General features: G+C 46.4%; 1 protein-coding gene and 1 long non-coding RNA gene across 2 annotated transcripts; both read left to right on the top strand.

Annotated features, from left to right (window-relative positions):
- Positions 1–3,147: 3,147 nt before the first annotated feature.
- Positions 3,148–3,841, top strand: LOC147231783 (uncharacterized). The gene is made up of 3 exons (XR_015106453.1): positions 3,148–3,192; positions 3,374–3,447; positions 3,579–3,841. It is a non-coding gene; the product is annotated as an uncharacterized LOC147231783 (long non-coding RNA).
- Positions 3,842–6,209: 2,368 nt separating this feature from the next.
- Positions 6,210–14,650, top strand: cdk13 (cyclin dependent kinase 13). The gene is made up of 14 exons (XM_086150874.1): positions 6,210–7,514; positions 8,236–8,811; positions 8,890–9,048; positions 9,144–9,283; positions 9,447–9,617; positions 9,698–9,887; positions 10,005–10,061; positions 10,277–10,378; positions 10,471–10,548; positions 10,902–11,018; positions 11,111–11,242; positions 11,912–12,108; positions 12,519–13,010; positions 13,161–14,650. Exons 1-14 carry the CDS (start codon positions 6,361–6,363, stop codon positions 13,859–13,861), a joined length of 4,266 nt encoding a protein of 1,421 aa, XP_086007000.1. The 5' UTR covers positions 6,210–6,360; the 3' UTR covers positions 13,862–14,650.
- The last annotated feature ends 507 nt before the right edge of the window (positions 14,651–15,157 follow it).

The following is a 15,157-nucleotide window of genomic DNA, read 5'->3' as shown; positions in this document are numbered from 1 at the left end:
TATTTTTATTGTCAGCGGGTTACAGCTTCTTGCACGGAAATCCTGAAAACACACATATTTGTTTTCTACCTAAGAAAGGCCATCATGTACCCTCCGAATGCCTCGGGACCTTTGTGTTTATACGTTTTCATAACACTGATTACAAGTCACAACAACAATTCATTCAAATGAGTGAGGTCACTTTCTAAACACGAATCCCTTTGTACTCCCTGAGTCTCAGATTTCCAAGTATATACAATTTGTATGCAACTCCAAGAGTGTTTGTAAACTTTTCAATGCAGAAATGTTCAAATTCGCTGTCTTGGAATTAATTTCAGTTTATTGGTCATAGTTGGGCTCCTTTAATATGATGCCCTGGTTTCTGAGAGAATGACACAGACGTATTCTAGCTGAAGAACATCATTGAACCTTCCCCTCAAGTTTACAAGGCACGACTGATATCAGTGGATGGCTCGGACATGCTCGTCATGAGATACTAACTTCAAAATCCAGTTCCTCATATTATATGAAAGCCGTCTATCTGAGGGTTCTGATGGTTGTGCATAGTTCACACACTGCCGAGGAGGGGCCTACTTGGAGGACAGATGAGGGTAGACAAGGCTGAGTGGTGCTTTCACATAGTGAGAAAACACTTTTTATAGATAGGGACCTGATTTTTTGGCAGGTAGAAAATCTTCTGCTCCTTCAGACCCAACCACCGAGGTTAGATTCCAACCTCAGATCCCGTTCTGTGCGACATTTACATTCACTTCCTCCACGCAAGGGGCGGGTGGGGGCTAAAATCTGAGACTGAGGTATCATGACCACGCTGGAGTAGATCACGGGAGATGATCGGGGGCCGCAGTGCCCCCCCCCCCGCCAAGGTCACCAGGAGAAAGAGGCAGGACGGGGGATTTGGAAAGGACGGTGTTGCAAATGTAACCAGAGGACATGTTTATGGAAGCGTGTCAAAAACACAACGTCAAGGTTGGTGGCAAACTGGACGTCAGAGATACTGCCATCGCTTAGCGGAGGTGTTTCAACAAAATGCAATCTGCTGACTTTGTTCACCGAGCAGCAAAGTGGACCCCCTCTTAATGTCGTGACACCAAAGACACAATTTCCTGTTAAGCCTGAAATGAAAGCACCAGAAAAACCCACCATTTTAAGGATTCTGGGATGCAGACACCTTTATTCAATAATACATTTGGAGCCAACTCTAGACCAAACAATATATTTCCCTGGTCGCCACTCTTGGATCCGCTTGAATTGGATACTTGTTTGGCTTCTCGAGCTCTAGAGTTTTCTACAGGAACTTGGTAAAAAGAGAAAGGCATTGACAGACAAACCCGGACGAGGAATAGCTAGAGGTATAACAACAGGACGAAATGCACAACGCCGTATTTGTAGGTTTTGTAATCAGCTGCTGTATGTGCTCAACAGCGCCCTTTTTTAAAATAATATGGAAACTAATTTCCTCTGCAGCAGTCCTCTCCACTGGATAAAGTCACAATGCTTCCAGGGAATCTGACTGTCCTACTGGAATATGGCGTCTGTCCGGGATCACTCAGCAAAGACCAGAATGCTATCCGTCCACTGGTGCTGCGATGACGAGACAATAACGCTGTTGTTATATGTAATGTAATGTAACTGTGAGGCGGCACATGCATTTCAAAAACCCAAACCAGTTTTTCAGGCCCGACGATTCACTGAGCTCTTTCCTGGGAACACCCAAATGATGATGATCTGCCCTGTCCAAATTTAGCACTCCTAATCTGTGATTTTATGTCCTTATACATAAGGAATTATTCACAACAGTCCTATTTTGCAGTCTGACTTTAATAAATGTATTTATTGCTTGTCTACATGATATTACCATCAGTGCAAATGATTTAACTCCAGGCCTTTTCCATTATAAATCCAATCAGAAGTCCAGTCGCTGCTTAGATCAGGTGGGACATCCTGGAAGGATTCTGAAATTCTATCTTGCTGGCAAAATTGACAAAAGCTCCAATATTTTAATTTGAATGCTATGACTCATCTGTTAGCAACTGCTAGTCACAAAGCCACGTTCATGACACCGTCCTGATCGCTGGGTTTGGTCTATTTTTACATTTTGATCGACTGTGGCAAACAGAGCCGCTTCATTTGAAGTGATAAACTGACTGCATGTCACTGGATCTTTGGAAATGTTTTGATGGGGTCGATGCACTGCTCCGGTTCAAAACTATCAAGAGAAATGCGCTTGTTAAAATCACTGTCAGACTACTTCATCAAATTTTTACACAAATGCCGAATGCAAATAATGCCAACATCCAAGTAAGTCCGTGCCTGTAAGCCACACTGTGTACTTGTGTAGTCTATTCCCCGATGATTAAAACCGCGTGATTGGACTTCAAATAAGCAACTTTGGGGTTGTTGTCCCATCCAGACAGACATCTAATGATATTTGTATGAATATATATTTACAATTTCAGTTTTCCAAACTTCCCATTCACGGTGCAAGTCTGACTGGCTGTAAAGAAGAATAATCTGTGTCTTCTTTGCCAGATGTTTGTCGAAGGAAATATCCTCATACTTTACTGCTGCTAATACTACAGTATTTTCCTTCCACATTTTTGGCCTCCACCCTGGTTACGTTCCCTTTGTCTTTTTCTATAATCCCCAAACACCTGTGTGAGCTTGTGACACGGAAGGATGTTGGCACGTGTATCTGAACACAGTGCGACTGTATTTCCAAGGTCCCGGTCGGTCCGCTGTGAGCAAATGGACACGAAATAGCTTTTGCATGTGTCAGATTTCATGCACTCCTTTCCGAGTTTGGAAACTATGCCCTAATGTTACCCAGAGGGTCTTTCATTCCTTGCTCAATGGTGTTCTCCATTTTCAAGCTGTCGTGGCATCGCTGTCTTCGCGATCCTCAGGTGAAGCAGATGGAAAATCTTTCTACAACTGGTTGTTTTTTAACTAAATCTTTTTTCTTGGTTTCATTTGCATTGGCTTAAATCAGGAGGCACGATGGCGTCTCAAAGCAAGAAGATCCCCTGCAGAAGGCCTTTGTGTGTGGAGTCTCCATGTTCTGCGTGGGATTCTTCAGCATTCCTCCCACAGTCAAAACACATGTGTGAATGAGAGGGTGAATGTTTGGATGTCTCTATCTGGGACCCTGTGTGAACAGCTGGGATTGGCTCCTGCACCACTGTGACCCTGAGGGTAAGATTAGCCGTGGAGAAAATGAACGAATGAATGACCGAAATTAGATTTAATACTGAAATGGAATTCCAATAGATAGATTGAAAGATGAGAGAAACTCTCATTCAATCAATTGTTCCAGGACACATTACTGATCCGATCTACTTCTTTCCACCCGGTACTTTCCCCTTTTCATGTCCAGACCTCCTGGAATGTGGAACTGTAGCGGCTGATGGACCCGAGCGGCAAGGCTCTGTAGACCTTCACAAAGCGACTGTAGCTTGTGGAGGAGTGGGGAGAGTCAGCTCTCACTCTTCAGTTTCCGCACGACACATACTGAGGGGAGCAAGTGTTTACAGCCACACAAAATGTTAAATTCAATGCATTTTTTATGTATTTCTTTGTAGTTTGTTGAGCACAATGAGCCCACTAAAGCAGGCGGTTACAGGAAGAAAGTGATACTTGATGGAGAGGAGCCGGACAGGAGGACTGTGCAGCCATCCGGGATGACCGCTACCGCAGTGGCGAGGGTTCTCTCTGTGGTTTTCCATTACAGAACTGGAATCATTTGCAGCAACAATAGACTTCAGATGAAGTGGCATGCTGAAGAACCCTCCCGGATGAGAGGTGAAATGTCTTCAAGGGAAGAAAATCAAGTTCAGCTGACATGGGAAAATTTTGACTTGAATTAACCATAACCTGGATGACTGCACACCTCCATAGACATCTTGCAGAAATGTGAAATGAAATGTGTTGCAACTGTTATAATTAAAAATACAGTGACCTGTTGTTATAGAGAGAAGATTTTGCTGGTCAAGAACAATGAGAATGTCCCCTTCCTGTTGGTCGGGAACAAATCGAGCGGCCGTGACCCCTTTGCAGGTCGGTGCAGGTGAAGTCTGCTCTCCAAAGAGGTCTCGAGAAACTTGAAAAAATACTAATGAGATTTTTTCCTTTTTTCAGTAAGAAGCCGAGGGTACGTCCCATCGTACATCCTACAATCTGATGAAAGAGATGCAGGTGAGGGAAAATGGAGTCGAAACGTATAGAAAGTGTGAGGGAAAAATGGGGTGTTATTTTATGGTGCTGAAAGAGAGAAGATTGCTGCTTATGTACTTACATATACTTTCTCTGATGTTTGCATTTATAGTGTTCACATATGATGTCTTTCATATTCTGTTTGCTGGACGTGAGCGCTCCATGCTGATAGCCCTGTTCTCTGTCACAAACCTACAGACCATCGTTCTCTCCTGGTTTGGTCTAAAATACACACTTAGAAACATCTGCCTTATAACTGAGCTGCTTGCAACATAGTAAAATCACAACCAGTGACCTGATCATCTACTAGATGGTAACACTGCCAGCATACACATACATTTGCCAAGGAAAATAAGCATAGTGTATCTACATACATATTGCATATGACGTATATGCCTGTGTGTATAACACTTACCATCGCTCGGGAATATTTTGTTGTAAAGTTCTTTTACTTTAATTAGACGTTTGTCTGCTGCTTATTTTCCATTTTTTTGGAAAGTGTTTGTATTTTTATATTCTACATTTTCCAAAACTTTGTATGTTAGTGTGCTGCACCGTCCCTTTTCTGCTGTGCAACTTCAAATGTCCCCATTGTGGGATGATTAAAGGTGCACACTATTGTTTTAATTGTGCCTATAATGCACAGGGTCTGCTATAAAAATGAAGTTTATTTTATAATGCAACTGAAACAAATATTGTAATCCCTTTAATGTCATGAAAACATGAAGTAAGCCCAGTGTTGTGGTGTCTAACAATCCCAATCCTTGGTTGTAACATTATCACTAGGCAATCTAGTTTTTCTTTTATTTCATGAGCATGAAGAGGAAGAAACTTCAGCACTTTCATCACGGCAGCGAAATTGCAGAATTTCTCCTTCCACTGATCCAGAAAGAAAGCAAAATATCCCACACACAAATGAGCCCATTTCAATCCACATGATGCGTTGTGACAAGGACAGACAGAGTTTAGTGATCGATGCATGAAATCATCCCCAGATTCACGCAAATCCTGAGCAAAGGTTCTATGTTGATGTTTCCACGCATGCTTTCATGTGTGCTTCCATTGTTGCGCGTCTTTTATCTCCTCTCCACAGGCCCCACGCCGTGCCCTTGTTATTCCACGCGAGCGGTTACACGGCGGAGGTAAGGGTTTCCCTCGGTGGTGACGTCACCCCTCCCTCTGATGACGTATCCTACTGCGATTGGTCGACGCCGACGCACAAGGCCTGTAGTTTGAAAGCTGTCTGGGCCCTTGCGAGGAGCACCGTTAGCCGCCGCACGAACAAAGTTACAGAATTTCTAATTCATTTTGAGGAATCGTCGAGCTGTCCCCTGGTTTTTTGCCGACGACGAGACGCATGGACGAGGCGGCTGTTCACGGACAGAACGGCGCGGCAGCGTGCCGGGGAACCAGACGCGCTTCTCGAACGGCATTGTTTACTGCATCTTGACTGAGTTGCCTCGAACTCCACGCAGGGGAGAAAGAAAGCCAGCTGGTTAGCAGGAGCGGCTATCCGGCCAACTCGTGTGCTAATCCACTTCCTTGTTGCACATCGGAGTGTGATGGGAAGCGAGAAGTTTGCGAGAAGAGGACGGAGTTTCTCGCTTACACTTTAGCGCTGTCCGGCTAATGGATACAAACCCCCGCACTGACCTCGGCGTGCCAACGGAACCCGGTTTTTAGAAGATTGGAGGGCCTCGGGCCTGTACTTTGACTATGATATGGAATGCGACAGTCGAGCGGAACGCTGTTAGCTGGCGGAGGCTAGCTAGCGCACTCGACTAGCTCAAGCTAGCAAATCTGGGATATGTCCGTCCTGCGGTGTAACGTTTGAGGTTCGACTGGCTCTTCAACCGAACGACCAAACCGTGGATGTGTGCGTCCTAATCGGCTACTTTCCAGTGTCATGAATCCGGGGTAACCGACCTCAAAACAAGCTAGCGTGGACATGCTAATGTTAAGCCTGTGATTTAGCTAGCTAGCTAGCTGGCCGGCTGTCTAAATGTGAATTTGGTTAACATTAGCTAACTAGCCTGTTATACAGCTAGCCCAATGATTTGTTACACATCACAGCGAGTGACTTAGTTTAGGCAAAGTAGTTATTTAAAGATTGTTCTCTTAACGTGGGTGTAGCGTATATTTTGTAGACAAATGCCGAATTCAGAAGTGCTCCGCGAGGGTCGGGGACGAAGCCCCCGACCCTCGCAGAGGAGTTCTAACAGGCAAGATCGGCGTAACGTTAGTAAACCGGGGAGCGGTGCCGCTCCACGGGACCGACACCGGGAGAAGAGACGGTCGTCGGCTTCCCGGAGGAAGAAACGCAGGCAGGCCAAGGAAAGAGACCTGTGGCATACCGGTACAGCAGAGGAATCTGTCAATGACCGAAAAGGCACTTTTGACAAAGAGGTTGAACTTCGGACATTGGTTGAGTATGATGACGTGAGCTCCCAGTCGGAGCGGTTCTCTGGAAGCCCCTCTCCTAAACTTGACGCCCATGCTGACCGGTTCTCCGTGGACAGACTCAGTGATGTCGACTTTGGCGACTATAATGGACCAGCATCTCCAAACAGAGGTCATCCAAGAGACCGGGTGACGGTGTTGCCCACCAAGGACGGGCAAATGAGAGGACCATCGGACAGGGGCAAGCAAGACAGGGATGCGAGCAGGAAGAAGGAGCGCCAGAGTCGTGAGAGAGATTCTTCCAAAGCTCGGAGCGGAGTTAGCCAAAGTGGCTCTAAAAACCACAGGGACACCACAAGGAGTAACGACAAGAATGGCAAAAGGACATCTTCGACCCAGTCCTCGCAATCTGCAGATAAAAAGGATTCCAAAAGGCACAGGAGCAAAACGAGATCGGACAAAGAGCCTCCATCCGCATATAGAGACACGCCTCAGTCATACAGAGATGACCGAGAAGACCTCAGGGCGTACAGGAGAAGTCCAGGTTTCAAAGCAGAAAGTCCCTATGGGACATCTTTCCCTTACAGCTACCAGTCCCCCGGCAGTTATAACCAGCTAATATCCAGAAGAAGTCCGACTTACGGAAGCAAAAGACTGTCTCCCAGTTCCACGTATTACAGCCGAGATGCCGACGCATACTCGTACGGCGTGCCAAAGTCACCCAGCTCGTACTCCAGCAACAAGAGGAAGCGATCCCCCACGAGCCCGGCCGCCTGGCGAAGGTCCCCGAGCTACGGCCGACACAGTCCCTACGAGCAAGGAGAATTTGGTTCAAGTCCGTACGGAAACCGCAGAAGGTCTCGCAGTCCATACAGAAAGTCCTTGAGTCCAAGTCCAGATGTCAGGTGAGATCTTTGGGTATGCACATTCACTTTGTGTGCGTTTGTCTGTTGGATGCACAAATATTTTGTGGCGTGTGTGTGTCCTACACCCACACCGCACATTTTCTTCTATGAGCTGTGCCAAATTCAAAATGGACTGAACAAATAAAATTTTGCCTTCACATTTTCCCACAGTAAATAATTCAAAACATTTTAAATAATTTAAAAAATTCAAGTGGTAAGACCTCAACAAACAAGCACAGCTTACACATTTACAACTTTTGATTTTATTTATTTATTTTTATTTTATTTTGTACACATGATTGCCAAAAAGCCTTAAGATATGTCTGACATAATATTGGAAACCTCTTTATTTTTTTGTAATATGTTTCCTCTTATCGATCCAATTAGTGACGAATGAAGGAAAACTCTCAAATGGTGATATTTCCAAATAGATCAGGGACTCACTTAAAGCCTCCAGTGTAAAATTAATGCAAATCATGGTCTGCGGTTTTCACAGCAACCAGAAATATCTTTGCATCACTTCTGCATCGGGCCTGATCCTTGTTGATTTTGTCACAATTCAGTGAAGCTGTTCTACAATGTTGGTGGTAGATACAAGGGTGTGCTACTTGTTTTGATTCTTCTCAATGTTACCCATTTGTCATGTGTATGACAGACAACTTAAAGGTCGTCTTCCAATGCAAATCTGACCATTTGAAGCCATTTTTTATGTTTCTTCCAGGCGATCTGCCAGGTCACGCAGCAGAAGCCCGTATTCTTCCTCGAGGCATTCACGTTCACGCAGTCGCCACCGCCACTCTCGCTCCCGTAGCCGGCCCTCTAGCCTTTCGCCAAGCACACTCACCTTCAAAACCAGCCTCGCCGCTGAGCTTAGTAAACAGAAAAAAGCTAAAGCCGCTGAAGCAGCTGCCAAGGCCAAAACCTCCAGCAACACATCTACTCCAACCAAGGGTCCTTCATCTGCTCACCAACCGAGTCCAAAGTCCAATAACACGTTGAGAAAGGGCCGCCCTCCCTCTCCACCGCAGCCACCCGAGAAAGGTCCAAGAACCCCCACCTCCAGCCAGCCTCAGTCCCCCTCTGACAAGTCGTCGAAGAGGACCATTGACCACCAGACCGTCAGAGAACGGGACGCGAAGGGCAAAGATGAGTCTGTGCATCGGGATAATAGGAAGACACCAGCACCAGCATCCGCACCGATCAAGGACAAAGAACGAGCCGCCGCACCAGCCGTCTCCAGCCTACCATCCTTACCGTTGCCCCAAGCTGTTGTTGAGAATACGGACAAAGGAGAAAGGTATGGGTGGGTCGGGCATCACGGTTGTCAGCATTTGCATTCTGTAGTCTCACATTTGCTTTGTTTATCTTTCATCAGCGTGAAGGACAGCTCTCTCTCAGGGAAGAAGAAAATAGAGCGAAAGGCCCGTCCACTCCTCGCTGACTTGCCCCTCCCCCCCGAACTTCCTGGTCGCACTTCTTCTCCGCACAGCCCACCCGAGGACAAAAAGTCCCAAACGCAGCGCAAAAGGCCAAAGTATGTCCTGCCGTGCTCGTTCAATGCATTCTCCCCTGTTGTCCTTGTGGCGCGTTCACTTTGACGCTCTTAACAATCTTTCTCGATAATCCCAGAATGTGCGGGCCGAGATATGGCGAGATAAAGGAAACCGAGATAGATTGGGGGAAACGATGTGTGGACAAATTCGAGATCATCGGGATCACAGGGGAAGGAACGTACGGTCAGGTCTACAAAGCTAAAGACAAAGACACAGGTTTGTTCTTTGAAGATATACATAAAATGTCATCACACCATTGTCGTTTAAATGACTTATATCCTTATTTAGGTGTGTTCTTTAACCAGAAATGGACATTCTTGAATTTGAGACGATCTCATGATGTGCTTTCAAATGTGGCCTCCTTCGTTTTGTCCTCCAGCTGAAATGGTGGCTCTGAAGAAGGTGCGACTGGACAACGAGAAGGAGGGCTTCCCGATCACGGCCATAAGAGAGATTAAAATTTTGCGACAACTCAACCACAAAAGCATCATTAACATGAAGGAGATTGTCACAGACAAGGAGGACGCCCTTGACTTCAAGAATGATAAAGGTATACGACATCCAACGTTTAATTTTTGTCAACAGTTAAATCTGGGTGAAGTGAGAAAATATATTGTTCTTGCATCCCAGGTGCTTTCTATCTTGTTTTTGAGTACATGGACCATGACCTGATGGGCCTGCTGGAGTCTGGCCTTGTGCATTTCAATGAGAGCCATATAAAGTCTTTCATGCGACAGCTGCTCGAGGGCCTGGATTACTGCCACAAGAAGAACTTTCTGCACAGAGACATCAAATGCTCCAATATTCTGCTTAATAATAAGTGAGTCCCCTGATTATTATTAATATTTTTCTTTTTTCCCCTCACAGTCTGAAAACAAAAAGTCGTTAAACATGTTTTCCCAGTCTGACTTTTTTTTTTTTTTTTTCTTCTAATCAGGGGTCAAATAAAGCTTGCAGACTTTGGTCTCGCTCGGCTTTACAACTCCGAAGAGAGGTGAGCTTTAGAAAACATAGTGACAGCCACAACTACTGTGTTGCCGTGTATGTTTTAGTGAGTTGAGTTTCTTCCAAATCGTCCAATATTATTGTGACAACTGGACTTTTAGTTCCCCTTTTTGAGTCGCCATGACAAAATCTTACAATTGATTGACCGTAAGCCTTGGCAGACAAGAGTTCTCACTAACTTCACCTCTGGGGTTTAATTTCCAGTCGCCCATACACCAATAAAGTCATTACACTATGGTACCGGCCCCCCGAGCTGCTCCTTGGCGAGGAGAGGTACACTCCGGCTATCGACGTGTGGAGCTGCGGGTAAGAGCAGAACTCAGATTGACGCGTGGCCTCTGCTGTCGAGCCTCTCTCAATGTTCCTCAACGCTGACATGGATTCGGCACCGTTCACAGATGCATCCTCGGCGAGCTTTTCAACAAGAAACCAATCTTTCAAGCAAACCAGGAGCTTGCCCAGTTGGAGCTCATCAGGTACGTATGTGCATCCTGGGATGGAAACGTCCTTTTAGATTGTTTACAGATCCGGTCTGTTTTTTTCCCCCCGACTCACTTGAAATGGTAAGACAAGAATTTCAGCTATAAGCTGATAATTTGACAGTTTATTATTTTGGTTTCTCTTCAAATGGACTGTGACGTCTAGCATTTAATGATTTTCTGTACTATCTGAGAAAGAAGAATGCAAACATTTCTTTTTCTTTCCCCTTTCATTCAGATCATATAGACACTCTGAGAAACAACTGTATTCCTTTTTATTGTACGTTTTTTTTTTTAACTTTAGTCAGTGCGTTGCATCTCCCTGTATAACAATGTGTCTCCTTATGCAGTCGGATATGTGGTAGTCCCTGCCCTGCTGTCTGGCCAGATGTGATCAAGCTACCTTTCTTCAACACTATGAAACCAAAGAAGCAGTACAGGAGACGGCTACGAGAGGAATATGCATTGTAAGTACATTCAGGCTGCTTGTAGTTACATGGTCAAGGCATTGGACCTTCCAGCACAGTAGCAAACTCCGATTCTTGTCGTTTTTGTTCAGTATCCCTCCATCAGCCTTGGACCTCTTTGATCACATGCTGAACCTGGATCCCAGCAAACGCTGCACAGCTGAACAAGCTCTAGGCAGTGAATTTCTCAAGGACGTGGATCCAGACAAGATGCCCCCTCCAGAGTATGTTTACTTCACATGGCCCACGGAGCATCATAATTTCACCCATTTCAACTCAATACGTTTTTATAAAAGTCAATTTTCGTCCAACTGGGGCAATTGGAACGGCATTTTTATCCTTTTGCTAGGTTTAGTGGCATTCTGTGGTCCGTCTAATAATCTTGCAACTCAAAGTTCTGTCTAAACAACTAAAAACTGTCAATTTGCTCGCGCACATGAATAGTGTAGAATTTATTCCTCCTCACAAGCTTGTCAGAAATTGTCTTTGTTGATTTTTCTTTTCGGGCAAGTAAACTGCACAATCAGGCTGCTCTGAAGTCTTTCGTAAGGCGACCGCTTTATTCCATCATGTCAGAAAGAGACACACGGAATGGTAAAAAAAAAAAAAAAAAGTGTTCGGCATCCTGAGCACCTCAAGCTGTGGTTGACTCTCAAAATGGAGACCGAAATGGCAGAACATGGCTTAATGGCTTTCTCACTGTGTTGCATAGAAACCTCTCTTGAACAAAGCATGTAGGTGAAGTGGCATTTTGCACTGGAAAAGTAATTGTTCAAAAAAAAAAAAATCAATATTGTGGGAACATTAGACTTAGGCTACATTGATCATTTCCACTGTGTTTATCTTCTTCTCCATATACTTACCTTGCGTGATCCCTTGTCTCCTGTTTGCAGTCTTCCCCTTTGGCAAGACTGTCACGAGTTGTGGAGTAAGAAACGCCGCCGCCAGAAGCAGATACCGGAGGAGCTGGCTGCCCCGAAGGCTCCCCGTAAAGAGCTGGGCCTTGACGACAGCCGTAGTAACACTCCCCAGGGCTTTCCTGCGCCTGGAAGTATCAAAGCCCAAAACGCAGCAGCTTCTGCACTGCTCGGTAAGGATTCTCTTTTTTTTTTTTTTTCCCCCCAAGTTGTCAGTCACCTGTAAAGATCTAAGTACCACCGTGGCAGCAAACCGGCAGCTTATTTCCATCTGTTGTAGAAGTACGGCATGTAAGATGCGCGAGTACGTGGGAGTCATATTGCAAGATGCTTCTTGAATTATTAATGTACGCACTACACTAGTTAAACTGTATTGTTTTATGGGTGGACATAAAGGTTTGGACAGATGATATTCCCGACACAGATGTTCAGTTTTCTGCTCCATCTTGGGCCAGCAGTAATGAGTCGGTGTGTTCAATGACACTTGCAGTTTTAATTCTTAAATGACACTTTATACACACAAAAAAACAGGTAGTGCACCCTTGTGTTGTATTTTAATTGATAGCATGCTTTTGTTCGGCAGACCCCAAGGGTCCAAACTCCCAGTTGACCCAGGAGCAGCTGGCGGTCCTCCTGAACTTTCTTGGCCAGTCCAAGAGCGCTGTCAACACGGCCCAGTTTTTCCAGACCATGAGCACAAAGATAAACCAGGAGACATTGCAGCAGCTTTCCAAAGTCCTGGCTCCGGCCGAGACACCTGAACCTCCTCCACAGCCTGCACCCACCAAACCGCCTCCGCCCGTCGTACCTGCCGGTGTTCCCCGTACGCCCCCGATGCCCAAACCTCCTTCACCCCCCATGTCTGCTCCATCAAGCATCCCGGAGGGCGAGGCTGCAGCTGCCACGCAGACTGCCATGACTATGCTGTTGGCTCAGTTACTGCAGGCTCAGAGACCGGAGCCGGCTGATAGTGCAGAAGCCGTGGAGATGACCAATGCTGCAGCGGGAGTGTCTGGGGTGATTCTCCCGCCCCCTGATGTCAAACAGCCTTCAGAGCCCAGTCCAGTCTCCCCAGGTAAGCGTGAGAAGCAGATCTCAATGTGCAACTTACTGAAGGATGTGGAAGCATCAATGGTTTTGCACCATTTGCTACGTGAAAGTAACTGAATTAGACGTTAAAAAATGTAAGAAATATTTGATCCTTCACAATTCTTTTGTGTTCTAGTGTCCGATATAGGCGGGGTGTCCATCTTGCCCCCAGACCAGAGACCACCCGAGCCTCCGGAGCCGCCTCCGCATGCTGACCTGGACTATCGGCAGCCGCCTCCCGAGCCCAAAACGGGCCACGCTCCCCCCATCGCATCTGCAGGTGGAGGTGATGGAGGAAGACCTCCGGAGCCTGAATACCCCCCTCTCCCTACTGCTGAGGGCTCCGGATATGGCGGTGACTATAGCCATCCACCTCCTCCACCTTTCACTCCTGCAGGGTTTGGGGACAGCTACATGGGCCACATGTTAGGCGGGGGTCTTCCACCTCACACTCTGAGAGAAGTCTTCAGCGGGCCGAGCCAGGCACCGGGCTCCTCCTCCGCTGTAGGGGTTTTAGCCCCGGCCCATCCGGAGCCCTTCCCTCAGGGAGCAGCAGCCGCCGGCCCCGCCAGCATGGTGTTCACCGGGGACAAGGATCACCGCTTTGAGTACAATCACAGTCCCTTACCTGTGGAGGGTCAACCTAACCCCAGTGCTATCCACCTGTACAACCACGGTATGGCCAGGAAGGACGGCGTACCTCCGCCCCCGCCCATCCCGGCACCTGGCCAACCTTGGGGCTCCCCGTCGCAAGTCGGGCCTCCACCACTACCCCTTGGCTTTGTCCCACACGTGAACTCGACGGCAACAATCAGAGGACGGGGCTTGCCGTTCTGAGAAACTGGAAACATTCAAATGGCAGTTTGTGACTTTGGACAGAAAAGGCGGTGGCCGGGGGCCTCGGATTTTTTTGAGCTTGAAGCCTCCTCGGCCCGAAGCGAGGGATCTAAAGATGCACAGTCAATTTGTGATAACTTCCTGTGTCATGCATAGTATTCCTCCCATCTAGAATGTGGAGTACGTCGTGGAAGGACAGCTGCGTAACAGCGGAGGAGCTTTTCTTGCTCATACCATTCATATTTTTTTGTAATCTATTCTGCTGTCTTTTAAATTAAACTTTTACTGTTTTTTGAGTGTACAATTATCGGGCCGGGTACATTTTAAACCTCTACCCAAGCCTTCCTGTAATTGCTCCAGGGCTGAGTAGTATTAATGTTTTGCACTACTGACTGAAGTAGGCGGAAACTATTTTAGCTATGAAAGGAAATGGATGACGTGCTTTATCTGCACGATTAGGAACATGACCAGTAATTTAGTCTCCTTTTTTTTTTTATTGCAATGATCACATCGAGGCAGGAATCGGCACAGCGGGCTATTTTAGGAGAGGAGTTGTTGGTTTCAAAACGGACTGGTAGCACTTGGACAACTGCATTAATCCGATGTGACGAAGGGGAAAGGCTGTTTTCACTTTGAATTCCACACGCCTTTTCACCGGTATTGCAAAATTAAAAGCAAAACAGACACATAACCTGAGTTCAAAAAGGAACCCCCCCTTTTTTGTACTAAAATGATTTTGTTCCTCGGCCTCCTCCTTTGGCAAAGGTTTATTAAAGAAATGTCACAATCTGTTGTCTTTTGTCAACTAAATACTTTATTCAATGGAAGCCCTGATTTGCTGTGCTGGCATGATAGCGCATAGAAGTGCGTGAATGGTTTCAATTCTTCTAGCTCACTAGATGTTCTTCAGGAACCGCGAAGCTTGAGACGGGGGAGGGACAGACAAATCAGAGGCCTGGATCAGGTGCTGCCAATCCATCCCAGATTCTGCCGCCTGGTGATCGGAAGCAGAGGACGTTCTCGCACCTTCCGACGAACTTTATCTCCGGTTCAGAACTTTATGGAAAAACAACTTTTCCGAGACCAAAGCCCGAACCTATTGAGCGCAGCCTCTTCTGTCCTCCAAGCCCCCTGTAGAGCAGGGAGCCGCTGCAAAGGAACAAAGCTGCTTCTGTTTTTGTTTTCCTTGTTGTGCTGCATTGTTGAACTCCAGCTTTTCCGTATATTTTTCCTCCATGCTTGTCAAGTGTTATCCGTGTATCAGTGGAACGCTAAGATTCAAACGTCATCAGCCAT

This window comes from Fistularia commersonii, chromosome 8, assembly GCF_037954325.1.
Source record: "Fistularia commersonii isolate RoL2024-O1a breed Wild chromosome 8, RoL_Fcom_v1.0, whole genome shotgun sequence".
Taxonomy (NCBI): Eukaryota; Metazoa; Chordata; class Actinopteri; order Syngnathiformes; family Fistulariidae; genus Fistularia; species Fistularia commersonii.
Note: the sequence above shows the minus strand (reverse complement) of the source record. Positions and strands in the feature narration are given on the sequence as shown.

Coding starts and splice junctions, on each gene's coding strand:
- cdk13 (XM_086150874.1), top strand. CDS start 6,361: ATGCCGAATTCAGAAGTGCTCCGCGAGGGTCGGGGACGAAGCCCCCGA. Junction 9,284..9,446: donor AGCTAAAGACAAAGACACAG/GTTTGTTCTTTG, acceptor TTTGTCCTCCAG/CTGAAATGGTGGCTCTGAAG. Junction 13,011..13,160: donor GCCCAGTCCAGTCTCCCCAG/GTAAGCGTGAGA, acceptor TTTGTGTTCTAG/TGTCCGATATAGGCGGGGTG.